This window comes from Myotis myotis, unplaced genomic scaffold (genome assembly GCF_014108235.1).
Source record: "Myotis myotis isolate mMyoMyo1 unplaced genomic scaffold, mMyoMyo1.p scaffold_m19_p_29, whole genome shotgun sequence".
Taxonomy (NCBI): domain Eukaryota; kingdom Metazoa; phylum Chordata; class Mammalia; order Chiroptera; family Vespertilionidae; genus Myotis; species Myotis myotis.
In genome coordinates, this window is record NW_023416334.1 from 289,301 (window position 1) to 307,377 (window position 18,077).

An 18,077-nucleotide genomic window follows, 5' to 3' on the forward strand; every position below is an offset into this window, starting at 1 on the left:
GGCTCCGGCAGGGGGAGGCCCGTGACAGGACATGCAGCCCCCTCAGACTTTCTCTCCCAAACTGAAGCTACAAGCTGCTGGGGAAAGGGCAGCAAGCCCTGTTGCCTGCAGCTGGGGCAGGAGACTGGTCTGGCTGAGGCGGGAGCAGCTCCTGTGTGTGTGTGTGGGGGGGGGGGGGGGGGCTGCACAAGCCTCCCCCACCAGGAGCACAGGTACTGCCTGAGGTGAAGCAGGTGACACTCCCACCCAGGGCGCAAGCCCCAGGTTGTAGCCACTACCACCAAGGACGGAGAAAGACCCTTTCAAGGGGAGGCCCGCAGAGGAGGCGCAGGGCCGGGGCGGAGCAGGAATACTGGGAACCCGGACCCCAGCTAAGAACATGGGCACACTGGAGGCATTTAAACCCTGAGCTGGTCAGCTGAGTTCGTGACTCGGTTGGTCCCACCCCGCACACTCAGCCCAGCGGGAACACAGGCGTGCGCACCTCCAGGCATAAATGCTTCCTATCCAGGTCTGACATTTCAAGACACAAAAGAGCAAGTAACAACCCGCTGTGAAGAGACCAACCAACGTCCCAGCTGCTGAACTGGGCAGGACTTTCAAACCAAGATCAGAATGTTGGAGGCCGACCCAGGGACGCGGGGCGCTGCGGGAACGCGGGGGGGGGGGGGGGGGGGCGGCCTCGGCCGGGGAGGCGGGGCCCTACGGGGGGTGGGGGTGGGGGCCTCGGGCCGGGGATGCGGGGCCCTGTGGGAACGGGGGAGCCTCCGGCCGGGGATGCGGGGCCCTGCGGGAACGGGGGGGCCTCGGCGGAGATGAGTGTTCAGGAGGCAGCTGGTGGGGGTGCTCGGAGGACAGTGGTAAGAGGAGGACCTCTGACGGCCACGGGGTGCTCAGCACCGCTGAGGAAGGACGCTGGAACAGGCCACAGGACTTCCCCAAACTGCAACACAGAAACTGGGAGACCCAGCACGTAAAGGCCCCGGGGCCAGGGCACAGTGGACGCCGGCCGGTTTGCAGAGAGAAAGGCCGGAGAATGTGAGGCTGAGGCAGCGCGATGCCGAGGACCTGGAGGAAGACCTGACAGAGACGGACATTGGGAAGGTTTTGTTGCTGAAAAGCCCCTGGGATCCCCTCCAGATCTTTCTTGAAGATTCGAAAAGAATTAAATGAGGGCCATGGGGACACAGAAGGCCCCGCACCCCGACCTTTGCCAGCACCAGGGCTGCAGTAGTCTCTTTCCAGCTTGGCGACAGCACTGGGCTCAGCAGTGCCCTGAGCCGCCAGAAAGGACTCACCCACCGCCCTGTGGAGGGCGGCTGGAAAGCCCGCCCAGTGAGGGGCGCGGGGCGCTGGTCCTGGCCGTGGCTATCTTCCCCGCTGGGGGTATGGCTGGATCCTTTTCCGTTAAACTCGTTGTCAACTGCTTTGGCAGGCGCAGTTCAATGCTTATTGTCAACCTATTGGCTACCGTTGGTGGCTGCCTTACGGGATTCTGCAGATGAGCAGAGGCAGTTGCAGTGTAGATCCTGGGCCGGTTGGTAATGGGCCTCTTGCAGACTCTGCACAGGTTTTGTGCCCGTGGACATTGGAGAGAGAGCTCCTCCTGCCCTGGGGAGCCGTTGGCACTCTGAGCTGGCTGGGCATCGTCAGTGCGCAGTGAAGATGTTGGCCCGTGTGGTTGGGCTTCCCCATCCTTCCATCTTTCCTACAAATCACAGCCCTGCCATTTTGCCCAGAAAGTCCTAGATTTTTGCTGATTAACAGAAAGGAAGAGGACGGTGCTAGGAAGGACCTCCGGTGGTCGTGGGGCACCCAGGACGTGAATCGGGAGATGAAAGATGAGAGTGTTGGGATGTCACAAGGAAGGCAGGCCACTGCGCAGCTCTGTGATCCCCGAGCTGCCGTGGCCCCTCAGCGTCCCATCGCCTCCAGCTCCCTCCGCAGCCCCCTGGGACCAGTGCTGAGCTCTGTTCCTCAGCAGGAATCTTCAAAGGTGCTGGTGTGGAGGAGCGTCTCCGCCAGCTTTGGTGCCGGCGTGGCTCACCCTGTCTTCACTGCGGGGTCTCTGTTTCTTATGGAAAGAGCAGGAAGGAGGACTCTACACCGGATGGGCCTTGGGGGAACGGCTTCTTTTCCATCCTCGCGACTTTGTCCATGTATTAGAGCAGTGACGGCGAACCTTTTGAGCTCGGCGTGTCAGCATTTTGAAAAACCCTAACTTAACTCTGGTGCCGTGTCACATATAGAATTTTTTTGATATTTGCAACCATAGTAAAACAAAGACTTATATTTTTGATATTTATTTTATATATTTAAATGCCATGTAACAAAGAAAAATCAACCAAAAAAAATGAGTTTGCGTGTCACCTCTGACACGCGTGTCATAGGTTCGCCATCACTGTAAAGTGGGGCCTTGACTTACGAGTGTCCCGACTAACGAGTTTTTCAAGATACGAGCCGTCTCTCGGCCGATTTTTTGCTTTGAGTTTCGAGCTAAAATTCGGGTTATGAGCAGCTTCAGATACCCCACCGCTAGCTGGCGCAGCGAACGTCACAGTGAACGCCACAACATCAGCCCAGCATCACGTGTCTCACTCGTTCACTTTTTGATTGGACATACGAGTAATTTGAGTTATGAGCTCCGTCACGGAACGAATTAAACTCGTAAGTCAAGGCCCCACTGTATTAGAGGGTGATGTAGCTGGACAAGCTTCACTGGCGTTGAGCTGTGCTGGTGCTCGCGGCCTTCTTTGAAATTGGCCCAGGCCCAGTCCCTGGTGTATTGTGGCCGAACTCTTCAGCCAGGGGCCCGCGCGGCTGCCTGGCCGTGGCAGCTGCTCCCACTGGCCCTCCAGCTTCTTGGTTGGGTTGCTCCTCCCAGCAGCTGCATTCTCTCCCTGACCCTATGTGTTTATTGTCTTCACTGGCTTCCTTGTGATCTTCTTGGTCTTTGCCTTCTTGAAAGTTCCTGAGACCCGCGGCAGGACTTCTGAGGAAAGTGCATGAGCCTTTGCAGGGCCGGCACACAAGGCTAACAGAGCTGAGAGAGGCGCCTTTGAAATGAACAGCAGGCAGCCTGGTGAGGAGCCCACCACCAGCAGCTCAGCCATGCTTCCTTCCCACCTCCCTCCCAGCATGCAAAGTCGCCTCTCCTGAATGGGGAGGGACCTTACAGGTTGTCACCCAGGACTGTTTCTGAATGCTGCTACTTGATGCTTTTCTCATCCTTGCACCCCATGAGCCTCAGAGGACCCCATGAGCCTCAGAGGACCCAGTGCTGGGTTAGTAGTATCTTCGGTGGCTTTTTAAACATTTCGTTTCTTGGACATTCTCTTCTGTTTAGAAGAGACCAAGTGAACCTACCTTCATTTCAGGAGGAATTGCCTACTTGGCATTTGCCAGCTTTGCCAGCTCTTCCTCCTTTAAGTTCTAACATTGCTTCATGAGTCCCTCAACCCAGACTCACCAGGAAGCAGATAGACATGAGAGTGTGGAGGGCAGAGAGGAATTACATAAGAGCAACTTCCTCACTTCCATCCAGTTCTGCAGAGCAAATTAATTGGAATTTTATTCCTCTTCTGGTTTTATTGCATATTTATTTTTTAAGTGTAATTTTACCAAATAATGAGAACATAAGGACGTTGAGGTTAGAGGGAGGTGCTTAAAGAGTTTATGGAGTGGAAGATTTGATACTGGAGAGATTTCTAGTTTAACAAGGGCAGATTCGCACAATGTAATGCGTTACTGGAAGGTGTGTGATGTGTGTGAGGCTTGGAGATTGCCTCCTAACATTCTGGCCTTCAGATGAAATCCTCAAGTTACGTTTCTCAGGAAACTCACGGGCCTGTGAAGGAAGCTACCGGCTTCCTTTGGAACGTTTTCTTTAAGGTCCTATGCAGTGTCACTTGAGACCTAGGTTATTGCTCAGGTGGGCATGTAGTTAACGGTGGCGGATGGGTTCTGCTTCGGGGTGTCGTCCAGAGAGGGGAAGGTTGTTTGTGGAAATCAAGCGTCTCCCTCTTAGCGTGGACTCGCTTTTTTTAAGTGCGCCTACCACAGAGCAACCTACAATATTGGTTCTTGGTGAAGGTTCGGTTTTCCTGCATTGTGTTCTTTAGGATATTTTAGATGTTTAGATTTTTTAAATTTTGTTTTAAGCCATCGCTTTAAAGGAGCTCAGAGGAGAGCGCTCACGGCTGCCGGGATGTGTGACTGCAGCCTCGGGGGCGCTCCAGACGGCTGCTCCCTCGGAAGCCTGAAGCTGGCCCTGCCGGAGGGTCAGCTGCCCGTCTGTGTCTGTTCCCTGTCAGGTTCTCTGCCACGTTCCCACGGCCCCCGCTGAGCGCGCGGGAGGGGGCGTGTGTGCGCTGCCACCGTGCCCCGTGCGGTGGCGGATGGGAACTTGTTTCCACGTGCCCCTTGGGTGGGATGTGAAAGCCCGTCCCGTGTGTGTGGCAGCCGGGCCTCTGCGGTGCGATCTGCGTCTGTGCTTCTTCCGACACGGTGAGGCCTCGCCTGCCCCTGGGCGCAGACAATGGGAGCCGGAGAGTGAAATCGGGGGGGCGAGAGGGGGCCCCGGGGAGGAGGCGCTCCTTGGGGGGGGGGGGGGTAAGAAGCACCCTAAGGCTTGTCAGTCCGGAAGGTTTCGGAGCTCGGTGAGATGGAGGTGTCACCGGCACGCCCGCCAGCACAGCTCCGCTGCTCCTTCCCGCGGGTTTGCTCGGGTAAACGCCGACGCCCTCTCCCCCCGGGGTCACACGCTGCTCGACCTCCTTCCCCCTGGTGCTCATACATTTGAGGCTCCAGCCACGTCCTTGCCGATGACAGTATTTAGTTCTCAGTTCTTACCATTCCCGCTGGTCACAGGGCCTTGGAGAGAAGCTCAGAGCTGTGGCCTGGGCTTGGCTGGGAGGCGACCTCCTCCAGCGACACCTCGCCTTCCGGCTCCTCGGGCACCGCGGGGCAGTAATGGACGGGCCGGTCCCATTTCTCAGTGACCGGACTGTGAAAATCTCCAAACTGTTAATGTTACTGTGGTTCTTTGTTTTGAAATAAAAATTCTGAATGTAAAAAAAAAAAAGATAATGGTCAAAAAATTTTAAAGCTTCACCTGAGGATATGTTTTTATTGATTTTTTTAAGAGACAGCGAGAAAGGGATAGAGAGAGGAAAATTGATGAGAGAGAGAAACATCGCTTGGTTGCCTCTCCTACTCCCCCACTAGGGATCAAATCAAAACCCAGGTATATACCCTGGCTGGGAATTGAACCCTTCAACCTTCTGGTGTACGGGGCGACACCAGCCAACGGAGCTACCCAGCTAGGGCCAGTGCTTTTCTTTAAATAATGGAAAACCTCAAACTACAATCCCCCAAATCTGAGAACCCAAAGCAGGATAAATCACAAAACAAATCTAACCAAAATGAACAGACAATAAACAAACAAACAAACACTCCTGGACACAATGCACTCACGCTGCTAAAATGGTCAGGTGAAAAGAACATTTTGAGGGCACAGGTTAGAGGAACAAAGAGGGGAACACAGCAGATGTCTTGTCAGAAACTATGCAAGCCAGAGAGGAAGGAGTAACACCCTTAAAATGCGCAAAGAAAGAAGACTGGCAGCCCCAAAGTCGATGCCCAGAAACATTATTTTTCAAAAACAGAAGAGAAATAAAGGCTTTTTCAAATGAGCCCAAACTGAGAGTTCCTTTCCTGCAGATCTGTTTGCACGATAAGAAATGTTAGAGATGTCCTTCGGACGGAAGGACTGCGAAGCCAGACAGAGACTCGGATCTACACACAAAATGAGGATTTCCCGGAATGAGATAAATGTAAAAGGCATTGTTTTCTTAGTTTCTATTGCTCTAAAGGGCATTGAATTTCTGAGCAAAACCAGTAGCGACAGGTTGTGACTTTAGGGAATGTGTGAGAGTGGTGCGTGACCACGGTAGCAGGAAGGTGGGGCTGGGAGCACGCGTGCTGTGGAGTGATACGCCATCGTTTGAGGGGTCCCTGTGCTGACGATGTGTATCACAGACAACCGTAAAAACGGAGAGGCCGAAATGAAAGGTCTGTGTTCTGGAAAACAGTTGAGTGGCTGGGGGTGGGGGAGGTGTTGGTCAAAGGGTGCAAACTCGCAGTCATGAGATGAGCAAGTTCTGGGGGCCCCGTGGGCATCATGGCGAGTGGCGCTCACAATTCTGTATTGTGTACTTGAGAGCTGCTGAGTGAATAGATCTTAGATGTCCTCACCACAGGAAGGAACGGTAATTATGTGACAGGACGGAGGTGGCAGTTGATGCTCTGGTGGAGATCATTTTGCAATTTATTTTTTAATATATTTTTATTGGTTTCAGAGAGGAAGGGAGAGGGAAAGAGAGAGAAACATCAATGATGAGAGAGAATCATTGATCGGCTGCCTCCTGCACACCCCCTACTGGAGATGGAGCCCGAAACCTGGGCATGTGCCCTTGACTGGGATCGAACCTGGGACCCTTCAGTCTGTAGGCCAGCGCTCTATCCACTGATCAAACCAGTCAGGGTCATTTTGCAGTTTATAAATGTATCCAATCAACAGCTTAAACTTATACAATGTTATATGTCAAGTATGTCTCAACAAAGCTGGGGATAAAAAAAGATCAGTGTTGTGCAGTAGGGCTGGGGGTGGGGGGAAGTCAATGGGGAAAAATGGAACATCTGCAGTACTTTCAAAAATTAAGATTTTTTTTTAAGGGCACATGCTTTGTAGTTAAAAAAAAAAATCAGTGCTGCCCCGGCCAGTGCGGCTCAGTTGGTTGGGGTTGCCCCGTGCCCTGAGGGGTTGCCAGTTCAGTTCTTGGCTGGGGTGTATGTGGGAGGCAGCTGATAGATGTTTTGCTCTCACTTCAATGTTTTTCTCTCTCCCTCTCCCTTCTTCTCTCTCTAAAAATCAATGAAAAAATCTTAAAAAAAAAAAAAAAAAAGATTGGTGTTGCAGTGAAGTAGGGCGGGTTGACAAGCTATGATCCACAGCCCACATCCAAAACTGTTTTCCTAAGCATTTTGTTGTGGTTGTTAATCCTCACCTGAGGATATTTTCCCATTGATTTCTAGCGAGAGTGGAAGGGAGGGGGAGAGAGAGAGAAACATCGATGTGAGAGAGACACATCGATTGGTTGCCTCTGGCACACGCCCCAATCAGGGCCAGGAATCAGGCCCACAACCGAGGTGCATGCCATTGACCGGAATGGAACCTGGGAGTCTTCATTCCTTGGGCCGACACTCTATCCACTGAGCCACACTGGCCAGCACTTCCTTAGCAGTTTAATTAGAGCAGGTCATCTGTGTGTTTTCTTGTCTGACGGCTTCTGCTCCACCACAGCCGATGGGACTAAGTGTGTGGTCACTGCAGCAGGGACTGTAAGACCCGCAAAGTCCAAGACGTTTCCTCTCTTGTCTTCGGAAAGCTTGCCAAGCCGGGGCCGCTGGGGGCTGGGCCAGGGTGGCACCGGGAGGCCCTGGGGGCTGGTGCCGGAGCTCAGCCTCACGGGCGGGCCTGACGAGTGAGAATCAGAATGTATTTTGGAGAGAGAACCAGCAGACGCCCAGCTGGATAAAGGGGCAGTGTTTACAGTCCCCGATAGTCTTTCTAGCAAGGGATGGGTCCTGTCTTTAAAAAACCAAAAATCGCCAAAACCGGTTTGGCTCAGTGGATAGAGTGTCAGCCTGCGGACTGAGAGGTCCCAGGTTCGATTCCGGTCAAGGGCATGTACCTGGGTTGCGGGCACATCCCCAGTAGGAGGTGTGCAGGAGGCAGCTGATCGATGATTCTCTCTCATCGATGTTTCTAACTGTCTCTTTCTCTTCCTCTCTGTAAAAAATCAATAAAATATATTTTAAAAAAAAACCAAAAAAACCCAAAAATCGTAAACTTAAAAGAGCGACTGAGAAATGGACAAAACCCCAGTATCTTTTGTCCTATGGAGACCAGATGGAGCACTCAGCACCCTGACTGCCCCCCGCACAGGGAGTCCCCTCAGCCGGTCCATGAGAGCGCTGGCGGCCACAGGAAGACAGCCGAGCGCCTTCTGACCAGCCTTAGTCTGTGAACTGTGTCCCCCCAAAACCCACGTGCTGAGTCCTAGCCCAGAGCCTCAGACCGTGGCCTTATTTGGAGACAGAGTCTTTACAGGGAAACCAGGTCAAAATGAGGCCACTGGGGTGGGCACCATCTAATGGGACTGGTGTCCTTATACAAAGAAATGCATCGGACACAGGCTGGGAGAAGCCGTGGGCCTAGGAGCGAGGCGTGGAGCAGGTCCCGCCCTCACTGCTTAGAGGGAGCCAGCCCTGCGGCTCCTGGATCGCAGGCTCCTCAGCTCCTGCACGGAGGCAGGGAGACGGCGCTCTGAGCGCCCGTGCAGTGCTGGCAGCCCCGGAGCGCACAGCCCGTGGGCCTGCAGGTGTGCCTCCCCGTGTGCCACGTGAACCCGGGAGGCCGTAGTGGCCAAGGCCGTTTTGGATGGCACAGGAGAAGTAGCTTTAATTTACATAATCAGGATTTGTCTTACTGAGAAAATGCTTTTAAGAACAGTTGTGCATTTTAAGGTTTCAATGCTACTAAAATATAGGCTTCAGTGCTAATAAAAATACAAAGTATAGGTAACAATAAAACTGTGAATTGCTTATTGCTACCAGAGTCCATGACATTTGGCATGAGGTTAAAGTAGATCTAGAAGAAAAGGTGTGATAGGGCAAGAAAAATATTAGGCAACTAACAGTGCAGGCTGGTGGCTTGATATGGCCAAAGGTGGGTGCAAATGAGAATACCCCGAACTCAACCTGCCTGCCCCTGCCTGCCCCCACACCCTGCCCCCCCACACCCCATGTGCACACACATGCCCATGTGCACACAACCCCCATGTGCACATACATACACACACCCCATGTGCACACACCCCCATGTGCACACATACGCCATGTGCACACCCCCCATGTGCATATACATACACACACCCCATGTGCACACACCCCCATGTGCATGCACACCCCATGTTCACACCCCCCATGTGCACATACACACACCCCATGTGCACACACACCCCATGTGCACATACATACACACAGCCCATGTGCACACACACCCCATGTGCACACACACCCCATGTGCACATACATACACACAGCCCATGTGCACACACACCCAATGTGCACACATACGCCATGTGCACACACACCCCATGTGCACATACATACACACAGCCCATGTGCACACACACCCCATGTGCACAATCATACACACACCCCATGTGCACACACCCCCCATGTGCACATACATACACACAGCCCATGTGCACACACACCCCATGTGCACACACACCCCATGTGCACATACATACACACAGCCCATGTGCACACACACCCAATGTGCACACATACGCCATGTGCACACACACCCCATGTTCACACACACCCCCATGTGCACATACACACACCCCATGTGCACACAGACCCCATGTGCACACATACGCCATGTGCACACACCCCCATGTGCACATACATACACACACCCCATGCGCACACACACCCCATGTGAACGCACACCCCATGTGCACACACACCCCATGTGCACATACATACACACACCCCATGTGCACACACACCCCATGTGCACACCCCCCCCATGTGCACATACACACCCCCCCATGTGCACAATCATACACACACCCCATGTGCACACACACCCCATGTGCACATACACACACACACCCCATGTGCACACACACCCCATGTGCACATACACACACCCCATGTGCACACACACCCCATGTGCACACACACCCCATGTGCACATACATACACACACCCCATGTGCACACACACCCCATGTGCACACACACTCCATGTGCACACACACCCCATGTGCACACACACTCCATGTGCACACACACCCCATGTGCACGCGCACACGCACGCACACTGATCTTGGTTCCCTTCCTGACAAGGCGCGATGGGGAATTGTTCGGGAAAACAGCTCTAAGCAGCCCAGCCTCGTCTTCCTGGTGGAGGCCACAGGGTGTACCCGCTGCTTCCCACCCAAGGCCGGCCAGTGCTCCTGGGCCTGGGGGACAGTCAGTGTGGATCCTGGGAAGCCGGGGGCTGCGACCTCGCTGGGGTGGACTCTGGAGCCAAGGGAGGCAGCTGGAGAGGTAGGACCATTCGGAGTCCCCCCAGGAAGCCTCGCGCTAAGTGAGCGACACAGGAGCCAAGAGGTTCCGTGGAAGGAAGGGCGGCGGGACCCTGCCGCAGGTGTGCTCAGTACGTCTTTATTGACTAGCTAGCGAGGAAGGGAGAGGGTGACACATCCACATCCACCTGCTGCCTCCTCACGCCCCCTCCTGGGGAGGGACAACCTGGGCAGGCGCCCTGATGGGGAATCGAACCCAGGACACCTGGGCCCATGGGAGGGCGCTCAACCACTGCGCACCAGGGCTGTGGCGGGGGGGGGGGGGGGGGGGTGACCTGGGGTCAGGACAGTGCAGGCTCTGCCCGGCACTCTCCCCCTAGCCCTCTCGCCCCTTTCTCTTGCTCTCCCCAGCTCTTCCCTGTGCTTCCTCTCTGTCCCCATCTCTCCCTCACCCCTTCCTCTCTCCCCTCCTGGTTTCACACAGCCAGGCCCCCCTCCTGGGTGGGGGAGCACACGGCCTGGAGGCTGCTGTCGGGGGACCCCGCGCAGGGCTGCTCCGCCATGGTAGGGCCCAGGCGCCTGCACCTCCCAGCACGCATGGGGCCAGGGGGCCCAGGTGCACCCCCGCGCTCCTGGGCGGGCGCCCTGCACTGGGGGAAGCAGAAGCTGCAGGCCTCCACGCGCTCCTGCTCCTGCTCCAGCTCCAGCTCCAGCTCCTGCGGGCCGGCTTCCATCCTGGGATCTGTGTGGAAGGAAAAGGCATTGGCTTTGGCCCCAGCCCTCCCCCCACCTGCAGCCCGGGGACCGCCCTCTGGGTAAGCCGCCCTGCGCCCCACAGCGCCCCGTCCATGTGGCCGGCTCCCTCTGCTCGGGGACCTGCGCAGGGGCGGCTGTCACCCCTTGGCTGACACTGCCCACGCCCCAGACCCTTGGGAAGACCACCTTCACCCGGTTTCCCTGGCCCCCGGCAGCCCGACCCCGCCACCCGCTGCCCCCACACCAGCCTGCCTTGGTGCACCCCGGGGAGGGCCGGGGTGGCCTCCGCTCTCCTGGGAAGACCCGGCCCCATGCTCTGGGCTCAGGAGCAGGGCAGTGCCCGGGCGGGGTGGCTGCACACTTTCCCACAGCAGGGGAGGCGAACACCCGCTCATGCTCACCCTGGGAGGACGCGGCTGGGGTGGGGCAGAGCCCGGGGGGGCACTGGCGGGAGGCCTGGTCCCCCCTCCTCTTGAGAAAGCAGACCATGGCCAGGAGGAAGCCGCAGAGGATGGCGCCCAGGCAGAGGCCCAGCGCGCTGTAGACCAGGGCCCGCTGGTCGGCGCTCAGCCGCAGCCCTGGGGGCGCTGCAAGACAGTGGGCGGCCCTGAGTTCAGGGGGTTCCCTGCCAGGACCCTTCTCCGAAGTGTCCCCCTTTGAGACCAGCAGCCCTGCCCTACAGTCTCTCTTTTTCCTCACTAGGGTCAAGCAAGCCTTACGTGCCCCCCCCCCCCCCCCGAACCCTCTGGGAGGCAGAGCCCCAGCTGCCGCCTCTGGGCCTCTCTGGCCCTGCAGGACACCCGCCCTCTACCCCGTTCCAGGACCTCAGTGCAGGACCTGAAGCGGCCCTGTGCTCTCCACTTGCCATGAGGAGGCAGCATGGGGCAGAGCCCAGGTGGACGGATGAATGATGGACAGATGACTGGACGGCAGTCTAGGAAGGCTGTCTGTCTGTCCCGACCTGGGCCTCTGCGGGGAGAAGCCTGGGGGGGGGGGGGGGGCGGGCTGGGACGGCTGCGGAGGAGCCTGGACAGCAGGTCTAGGCCAGGAGGGCCTGGGAGGGGGCGCTGGCCACTGCCTCTCAGGGCCTGGGAGTGGGCGCTGGCCACTGCCTCTCAGGGCCTGGAGTCTGGTTTGGGGGCCACAGGAAGACCCAGCCCAGGGCCAGAGCCTCCCCTTGGAATGTCTCCCCATCCCAAGCTCTTCCGGGGCCTGGAAGTGGGGAGCCCCTGATGCCCCCCAGCAGGACAGACGAGCCTGAGTCGGTTTAATGTGTAAGTAACAGACTCATCCTGGGGACGGCCCACCCAGCCTGGTGCCTGCGGGCACTTCCTGCAGCATCTGCCTTCATCCTCCTGCTCCCAGGAGGACTCGCCACCCCCTTTAACGCAGACGGAGTCCACATGCCATTGGTCCCCTGTAAAGGTGCGCACCGCAGGCTTGTAGGACAGCCATGAAACTGTGCAGGGACCACACAGCTCCATCAAACGTCCTCACCAGCCATCAGTGCCCGCCCCAGGTCCTGGCAATGACTGCTCTGCCCGAGCAGGTGCCCTGACCAGGAATTGAACCAGTGACCTCCTGGTTCCTGGGCTGATGCTCAACCACTGGGCCACCCTGGCCGGGCAACTTTTTTTTTAATCTCTGTCCCTGTGGCCTTGCACGTTCAGACATTGTCTATGAATAGAATCACAGACTACAGGTGACCTGTGTGTCTGGCTTCCTTCACTTGGCATGTTTTTGAGGCTCATCTATGTAGTATGGGTCAGGTTTTCACTCCTTTTCATGGTTGGAGAACACGTCATGTGATGGGCATGCCACATGTTGCTTATCCGTTCACTCACTGATGAACCTTGGGGTTGTTTCTACCTGCTGTCACGATGAATGGTGCTGCTATGGACATTTGTGTGCAAGGTTTTGTGTGGATGTATGTTTTCAACTTCCTTCGGAGTACATACCTAGGAGTGGAATTGCTGAGTCATAGTTAGCTCTGTTTAACTTGTTAAAAAATATTTATTGATTTCAGAGAGAAAGGGAGAGGGATAGAGAGACAGAAACATCAATGATGAGAGAAAAACATCGATCGGCTGCCTCCTGCACCGCCCTCCCCCCCCCCCCCGTCCCCCCCAACATGGGGATCAAGCCTGCAACCCAGGCATGTGCCCTGACTAGGAATTAAACCAGTGATCTCCTGATTCATGGGCTGATGCTCAACCACTGGGCCACCCTGGCAGAGCAACTTTTTCTTTTTTTTAATCCTCACCTGAGGATATTTTTTCCATTGCTTTTTAGAGAGAATAAAAGGGAGAAGTGGGAGAGAGGGAGAAACACTCATGTAAGAGACACATCGATTGGTTGCCTCCCACATGACCTGGACCAGGGTAGGGATCTAACCTGCAACTCAGGCACCTGCTCTGACCAGGAATCGAACCCGAGACCTTACGATGTGTGGGACAATGCTCTAACCACTGAACACACTGGCCAGGGCTCTCTGTTTAATTTTTTAAGCAACTGCCAGACTGTTTTCCACAGTAGCGGCACCATTTTACACTCCATTTTGCTTGTGACAAAGCCAGGGTCAAAGCTGCACGGTTTCCAGTCACAGAGCTGCAGCCAGGAGCAGGTCTGACAGAGCCCTGGCCAGTGCACTGAGCTGGTCACACAGGGCAGTGAGCTGGGCACTGCCCTCCTCCTGACACAGCTCCTTGGTGTTGGGAGTTTTATAGAGTGACCGAGTAGGCAGGCGTGACCTTGACGTTCACAGAGGGAACCAAGCTTGAGATGGGATGATGGGTCACACCTCCAGCCTGCGGACGTTTGCTCCTCAGGCCCAGAGCTCAGAGAGGCCCTGGGGAGGGGAAGCAAAGACCCCAGGGCATGCGCACTGGTGATCTGGATCTGAGCCTGAGGCGCTGCGAGGAGAGGGGCCCAGGGAAGTCCACAGGGCACAGGGCAGGGCAAGGTGACACACATTCCCACTCCCGGGTCTCTCCATCTGTTACCTCCTACTTGCTTCTGGAATAAAGTGAAGACATTGTTCTGGCTGCCCCGCTCCAGATGGCTGCAAAGTACAAATGCACTGCCATGTCAGTCAAGGAGAAACTGCAGTAAACATGGGAGCGTTCACATGTTTTCAGCAAGATTTCCAACATCTAGACCAATTCTCACACTATGGCAGTGGGTGCTCAATCAGAGAGCCAAAAATAAAAAAAAATTAAAAAACAGCAGGACAGCTTAAGGGAGCTGTGGGACAATGTGAAACGTAACAATATTCAAATAGCAGGTGTGCCAGAAGAGGCAGAAAGGGAGAAAGGAACAGAGAAAGTGTTAGAAGGAATAATGGCAGAAACTTCCCTAACCTGGTAAAGGAAAAAGTCACACAAGTTTAGGAGGCACAGAGAACCCCAAACAAGAAGAACCCAAACAGACCCACACCCAGACACAGCACAATTAAAATGCCAATACTTAAAGACAAAGAGAGGATCTTTTCTAAAAAATATATATATTTTTTATTGATTTCAGAGAGAAAGGGAGAGGGAGAGAGATATAGAAGCATCAATGATGAGAGAGAATCATGGACCAGCTGCCTTCTGCATCTCCTTCCCCCCAATGGAGTCTGAGCCCACAACCTGGGCATATGCCCTTGACCGGAATTGAACCTGGGACTCTTCAGTTTGCAGGCCGGCACTCTATGCATTGAACTAAACCAGCTAGGGCCAAAGCGAGAATCTTAAAGGCAGCAAGAGTAAAGCAAACTGTTACCTACAAAGGAGCTCCCATAAGGCTGACACCTGATTACTCATCAGAAACTCTACAGGCCAGAGGGAATAGCATGAAGTACTCAAGGTAATCAAAAGCAAGGATCTGAGACCAAGATTATTATATCCAGCAAGGCTAACATTCTAAATAGATGGTGAAATAAAGAGCTTCCCAAACATAAAGAGGCTAAAGGAGTTCATCACCACCAAGCCAGTATTATAAGAAATGCTAAAGGGACTGTTGTAATGAGAAGAAATAGAGAAACCTAGGCATACAGAATTAAAATGGCAATAAATAAGTACCTATCAATAATAACCCTAAATACAAATGGATTAAAGGCCCGTTAAAAGACATGATGGGATAAAAAAAACATGACCCATCTATATGCTGTCTATAAGAGACCCAAGTCAGAACAAAAGATACACACAGCATGAGAGTGAAGGGTTGGAAAAAAAATATTCCATGCAAGTGGGAAAGAAAAAAAAGCTGAAGTAGCAATTCTCATATTCAACAAAAAGACTTCAAAATGAAGGCCGTCACAATAGACAACAAAGGTCACTACATATTACTAAAAGGATCAATCCAACAAGAGAATATAACCCTGGTAAACATGCATGCACCTGATATAGGAGCACCTCAATGTACAAAAAACAAACAAACAAACAAATACCCTTCTACAGGACTTTAACGGAGAGATCAACAACAATATAGTCATAGTAGGAAACTCTAACACCTCCCTGACTTCACTGGATAGATCTTCCAGACAAAAAATTAACAAGGAAACAGTGACTCTAAAGAACACACTGGATCAGATTGATTTAATTGACATTTATAGAACATTTCACCCAAAGCTGCAGAATATACATTCTTCTCACATGCACATGGATCATTCACAAAGATAGACCACATGTTAGGACACAAAGCAAGTCTCTACAAGTTCAAGAAGATTGAAATCATATAAATCAGCTTCTCAGATCACAGTGGAATGAAATTAGAAATCAACTACAGTAAAAACACCCCAAAACATTCAAACACATGGAAGCTAATAGCATGTTATTAACAATGAATGGGCTACCAATGAGATCAAGAAAGAAATAAAAAAACTTCCTAGAAACAAATGAAAATGAACACATAACAACCCAAAATCTCTGGGACACAACAAAAGCAGTCCTGAGAGGGAAGTTCATAGCACTACAGACCTACCTCAAAAACCAAGACAAATCAATAATAAACTATTTAACCCTACACCTTAAAAAACTAGAAAGAGAAAAACAAGAAAAGCCCAGAGTAGCAGAAGGAAGGAAATAATAAAGATTAGAGCAGAAATAATGACATAGTAACTAAAAAGACAATACAAAAAAAATCAATGAAACCAAGAGCTGTTTTTTTAAAAAGGATAAACAAGATTGATGAACCATGCCATAACCGGTTTGGCTCAGTGGGTAGAGCGTTGACTTGCGGACTGAAGGGTCCCAGGTTCGATTCCGGTCAAGGGCATGTACCTTGGTTGCGGGCACATCCCCAGTAGGAGGTGCGCAGGAGGGGGCTGATTGATGTTTCTCTCTCATCGATGTTTCTAACTCTCTATCTCTCTCCCTTCCTCTCTGTAAAAAATCAATAAAATATATATTTTTAAAAAAATATTGATGAACCGTTAGCCAGACTCCTCAAGAAACAAAGAGAGAGGACACAAATAAATAAAATCAGAAATGAAAGTGAAGTAACCACTGACACCACAGAAATACAAAGTACTGTAAGAAAATACAATGAACAACTATATGCCAACAAGCTGGACAATGTGAATGACATGGAAAAATTTGTAGAAAATTACAATCTCTAAAAACTGAATCAGGAAGAATCAGAAAACCTGAATAGGCCAATAACAACTGATGAAATAGAAGCTGTACTAAAAAAATCTTCCAGCAAACAAAAGCCATAGTTCAGACAGTTTCACGGTGGAGTTTTACCAAACATTCAAAGAAGAACTAACACCTATACCCCTCAAACTATCCAAAAAATATCCAAAAGGAAGGAACACTTCTAAGCTCTTTTAATGAGGCCAGTATTAACCTAATTCCAAAACAGATAAAGACACTACAAAGAAAATTACAGGCCATCCCTGATGAACATAGATGCTAAAATCCTCAACAAAATATTGGCAAAATGGATCCACCACTTTATTAAAAAGTTCATACACCATGACCAAGTGGGATTTATTTCAGTAATGCAAGGCTGGTATGACATTCCCAAATCAATAAGTGTGATACATAACATAAATTGAAAGACAAAATCACATAATCATTGGATGCAGAAAAAGCATTCAGCAAAATCCAACACCCATTTTTGATAAAAACTCTCAGCAAAGTGGGAATAGAGGGAGCATATCTCAACATGATAAAGGCAATATATGACCAATCTACAGCGAACATCATACTCAAGGGGCAAATCTAAAACCATTTCCCATAAGAACAGGAACAAGACAAGGATGTCTGCTTTCACCGCTCCTGTTCGACACAGTACTGTACGTCCTAGCCACAGTGATCAGACAAGAAGAAATAAAAGGCATCCAAATTGGAAAGGAGGAAGTACAACACTCATTTTCACAGATAACATGATATATGTAGAAAACTCTAAAGACTCTACCAAAAAACTATTAGATTTAATAAATGAATTTGGCAATGTAGTAGGATACAAAATCAACTCTCAGAAATTGATGGCTTTTTTATACACCAACTAGAGGCCCACCGTGCGAAATCATGTGGCCCTGCCCACCCGCACTCACCTCGCTGCACACGCAGCCTCCTGGTGACTGGTCTTTGGTCATTACAGCATTAGGGCCACTGGGTTTTTATTAATATAGATAATGAATTCTCAGAAAGAGAAACTAAAAAACAATCCCATTTACCATTCCAACAAAAAAATTAAGATACTTAAGAATAAACTTGCCAGAACCGGTTTGGCTCAGTGGATGGAGCGTCGGCCTGCGGACTGAAAGGTCCCAGGTTTGATTCCGGTCAAAGGCATGCACCTGGGTTGCGGGCACATCCCCAGTAGGAGATGTGCAGGAGGCAGCTGATCGATGTTTCTCTCTCATCGATTTTTCTAACTCTCTGTCTCTCTCCCTTCCTCTCTGTAAAAAATCAATAAAATATATTTAAAAAAAAAAAAAGAAAGAATAAACTTAACCAAGGAGGTAAAAGACTTGTATTCGGAAAACGACAGGACATTCAAAAACGAGCTAGAAGAAGATATAAACAAGTGGAAGAATCTTCCATGTTCATGGATTGGTAGCATCAACACCATTAAAATTACCCAAGGCAATCGACAGATTCAATGCAATTCCTATTAAAATACCAACAGCATATTTCACAGTGCTAGAACAAATACTCCAAAA

General features: G+C 51.8%; 1 protein-coding gene and 1 pseudogene across 1 annotated transcript in view; one reads left to right on the forward strand and one right to left on the reverse strand.

The window, feature by feature from the left end:
* Positions 1-802: 802 nt before the first annotated feature.
* LOC118649325 lies at positions 803-2,241 on the forward strand (annotated as a pseudogene).
* Positions 2,242-10,112: 7,871 nt separating this feature from the next.
* Positions 10,113-18,077, reverse strand: part of TNFRSF13B (TNF receptor superfamily member 13B) — a 55,457-nt gene continuing 47,492 nt past the window's right edge. Inside the window, exons 4-5 of the mRNA XM_036296232.1 lie at positions 11,326-11,511; positions 10,113-10,910 (exon numbers count right to left, since the gene is read on the reverse strand). Of these exons, the coding sequence (XP_036152125.1) occupies positions 10,645-10,910; positions 11,326-11,511 (452 nt within the window). The 3' untranslated portion in view covers positions 10,113-10,644. The remainder of the gene's footprint in view (positions 10,911-11,325; positions 11,512-18,077) is intronic.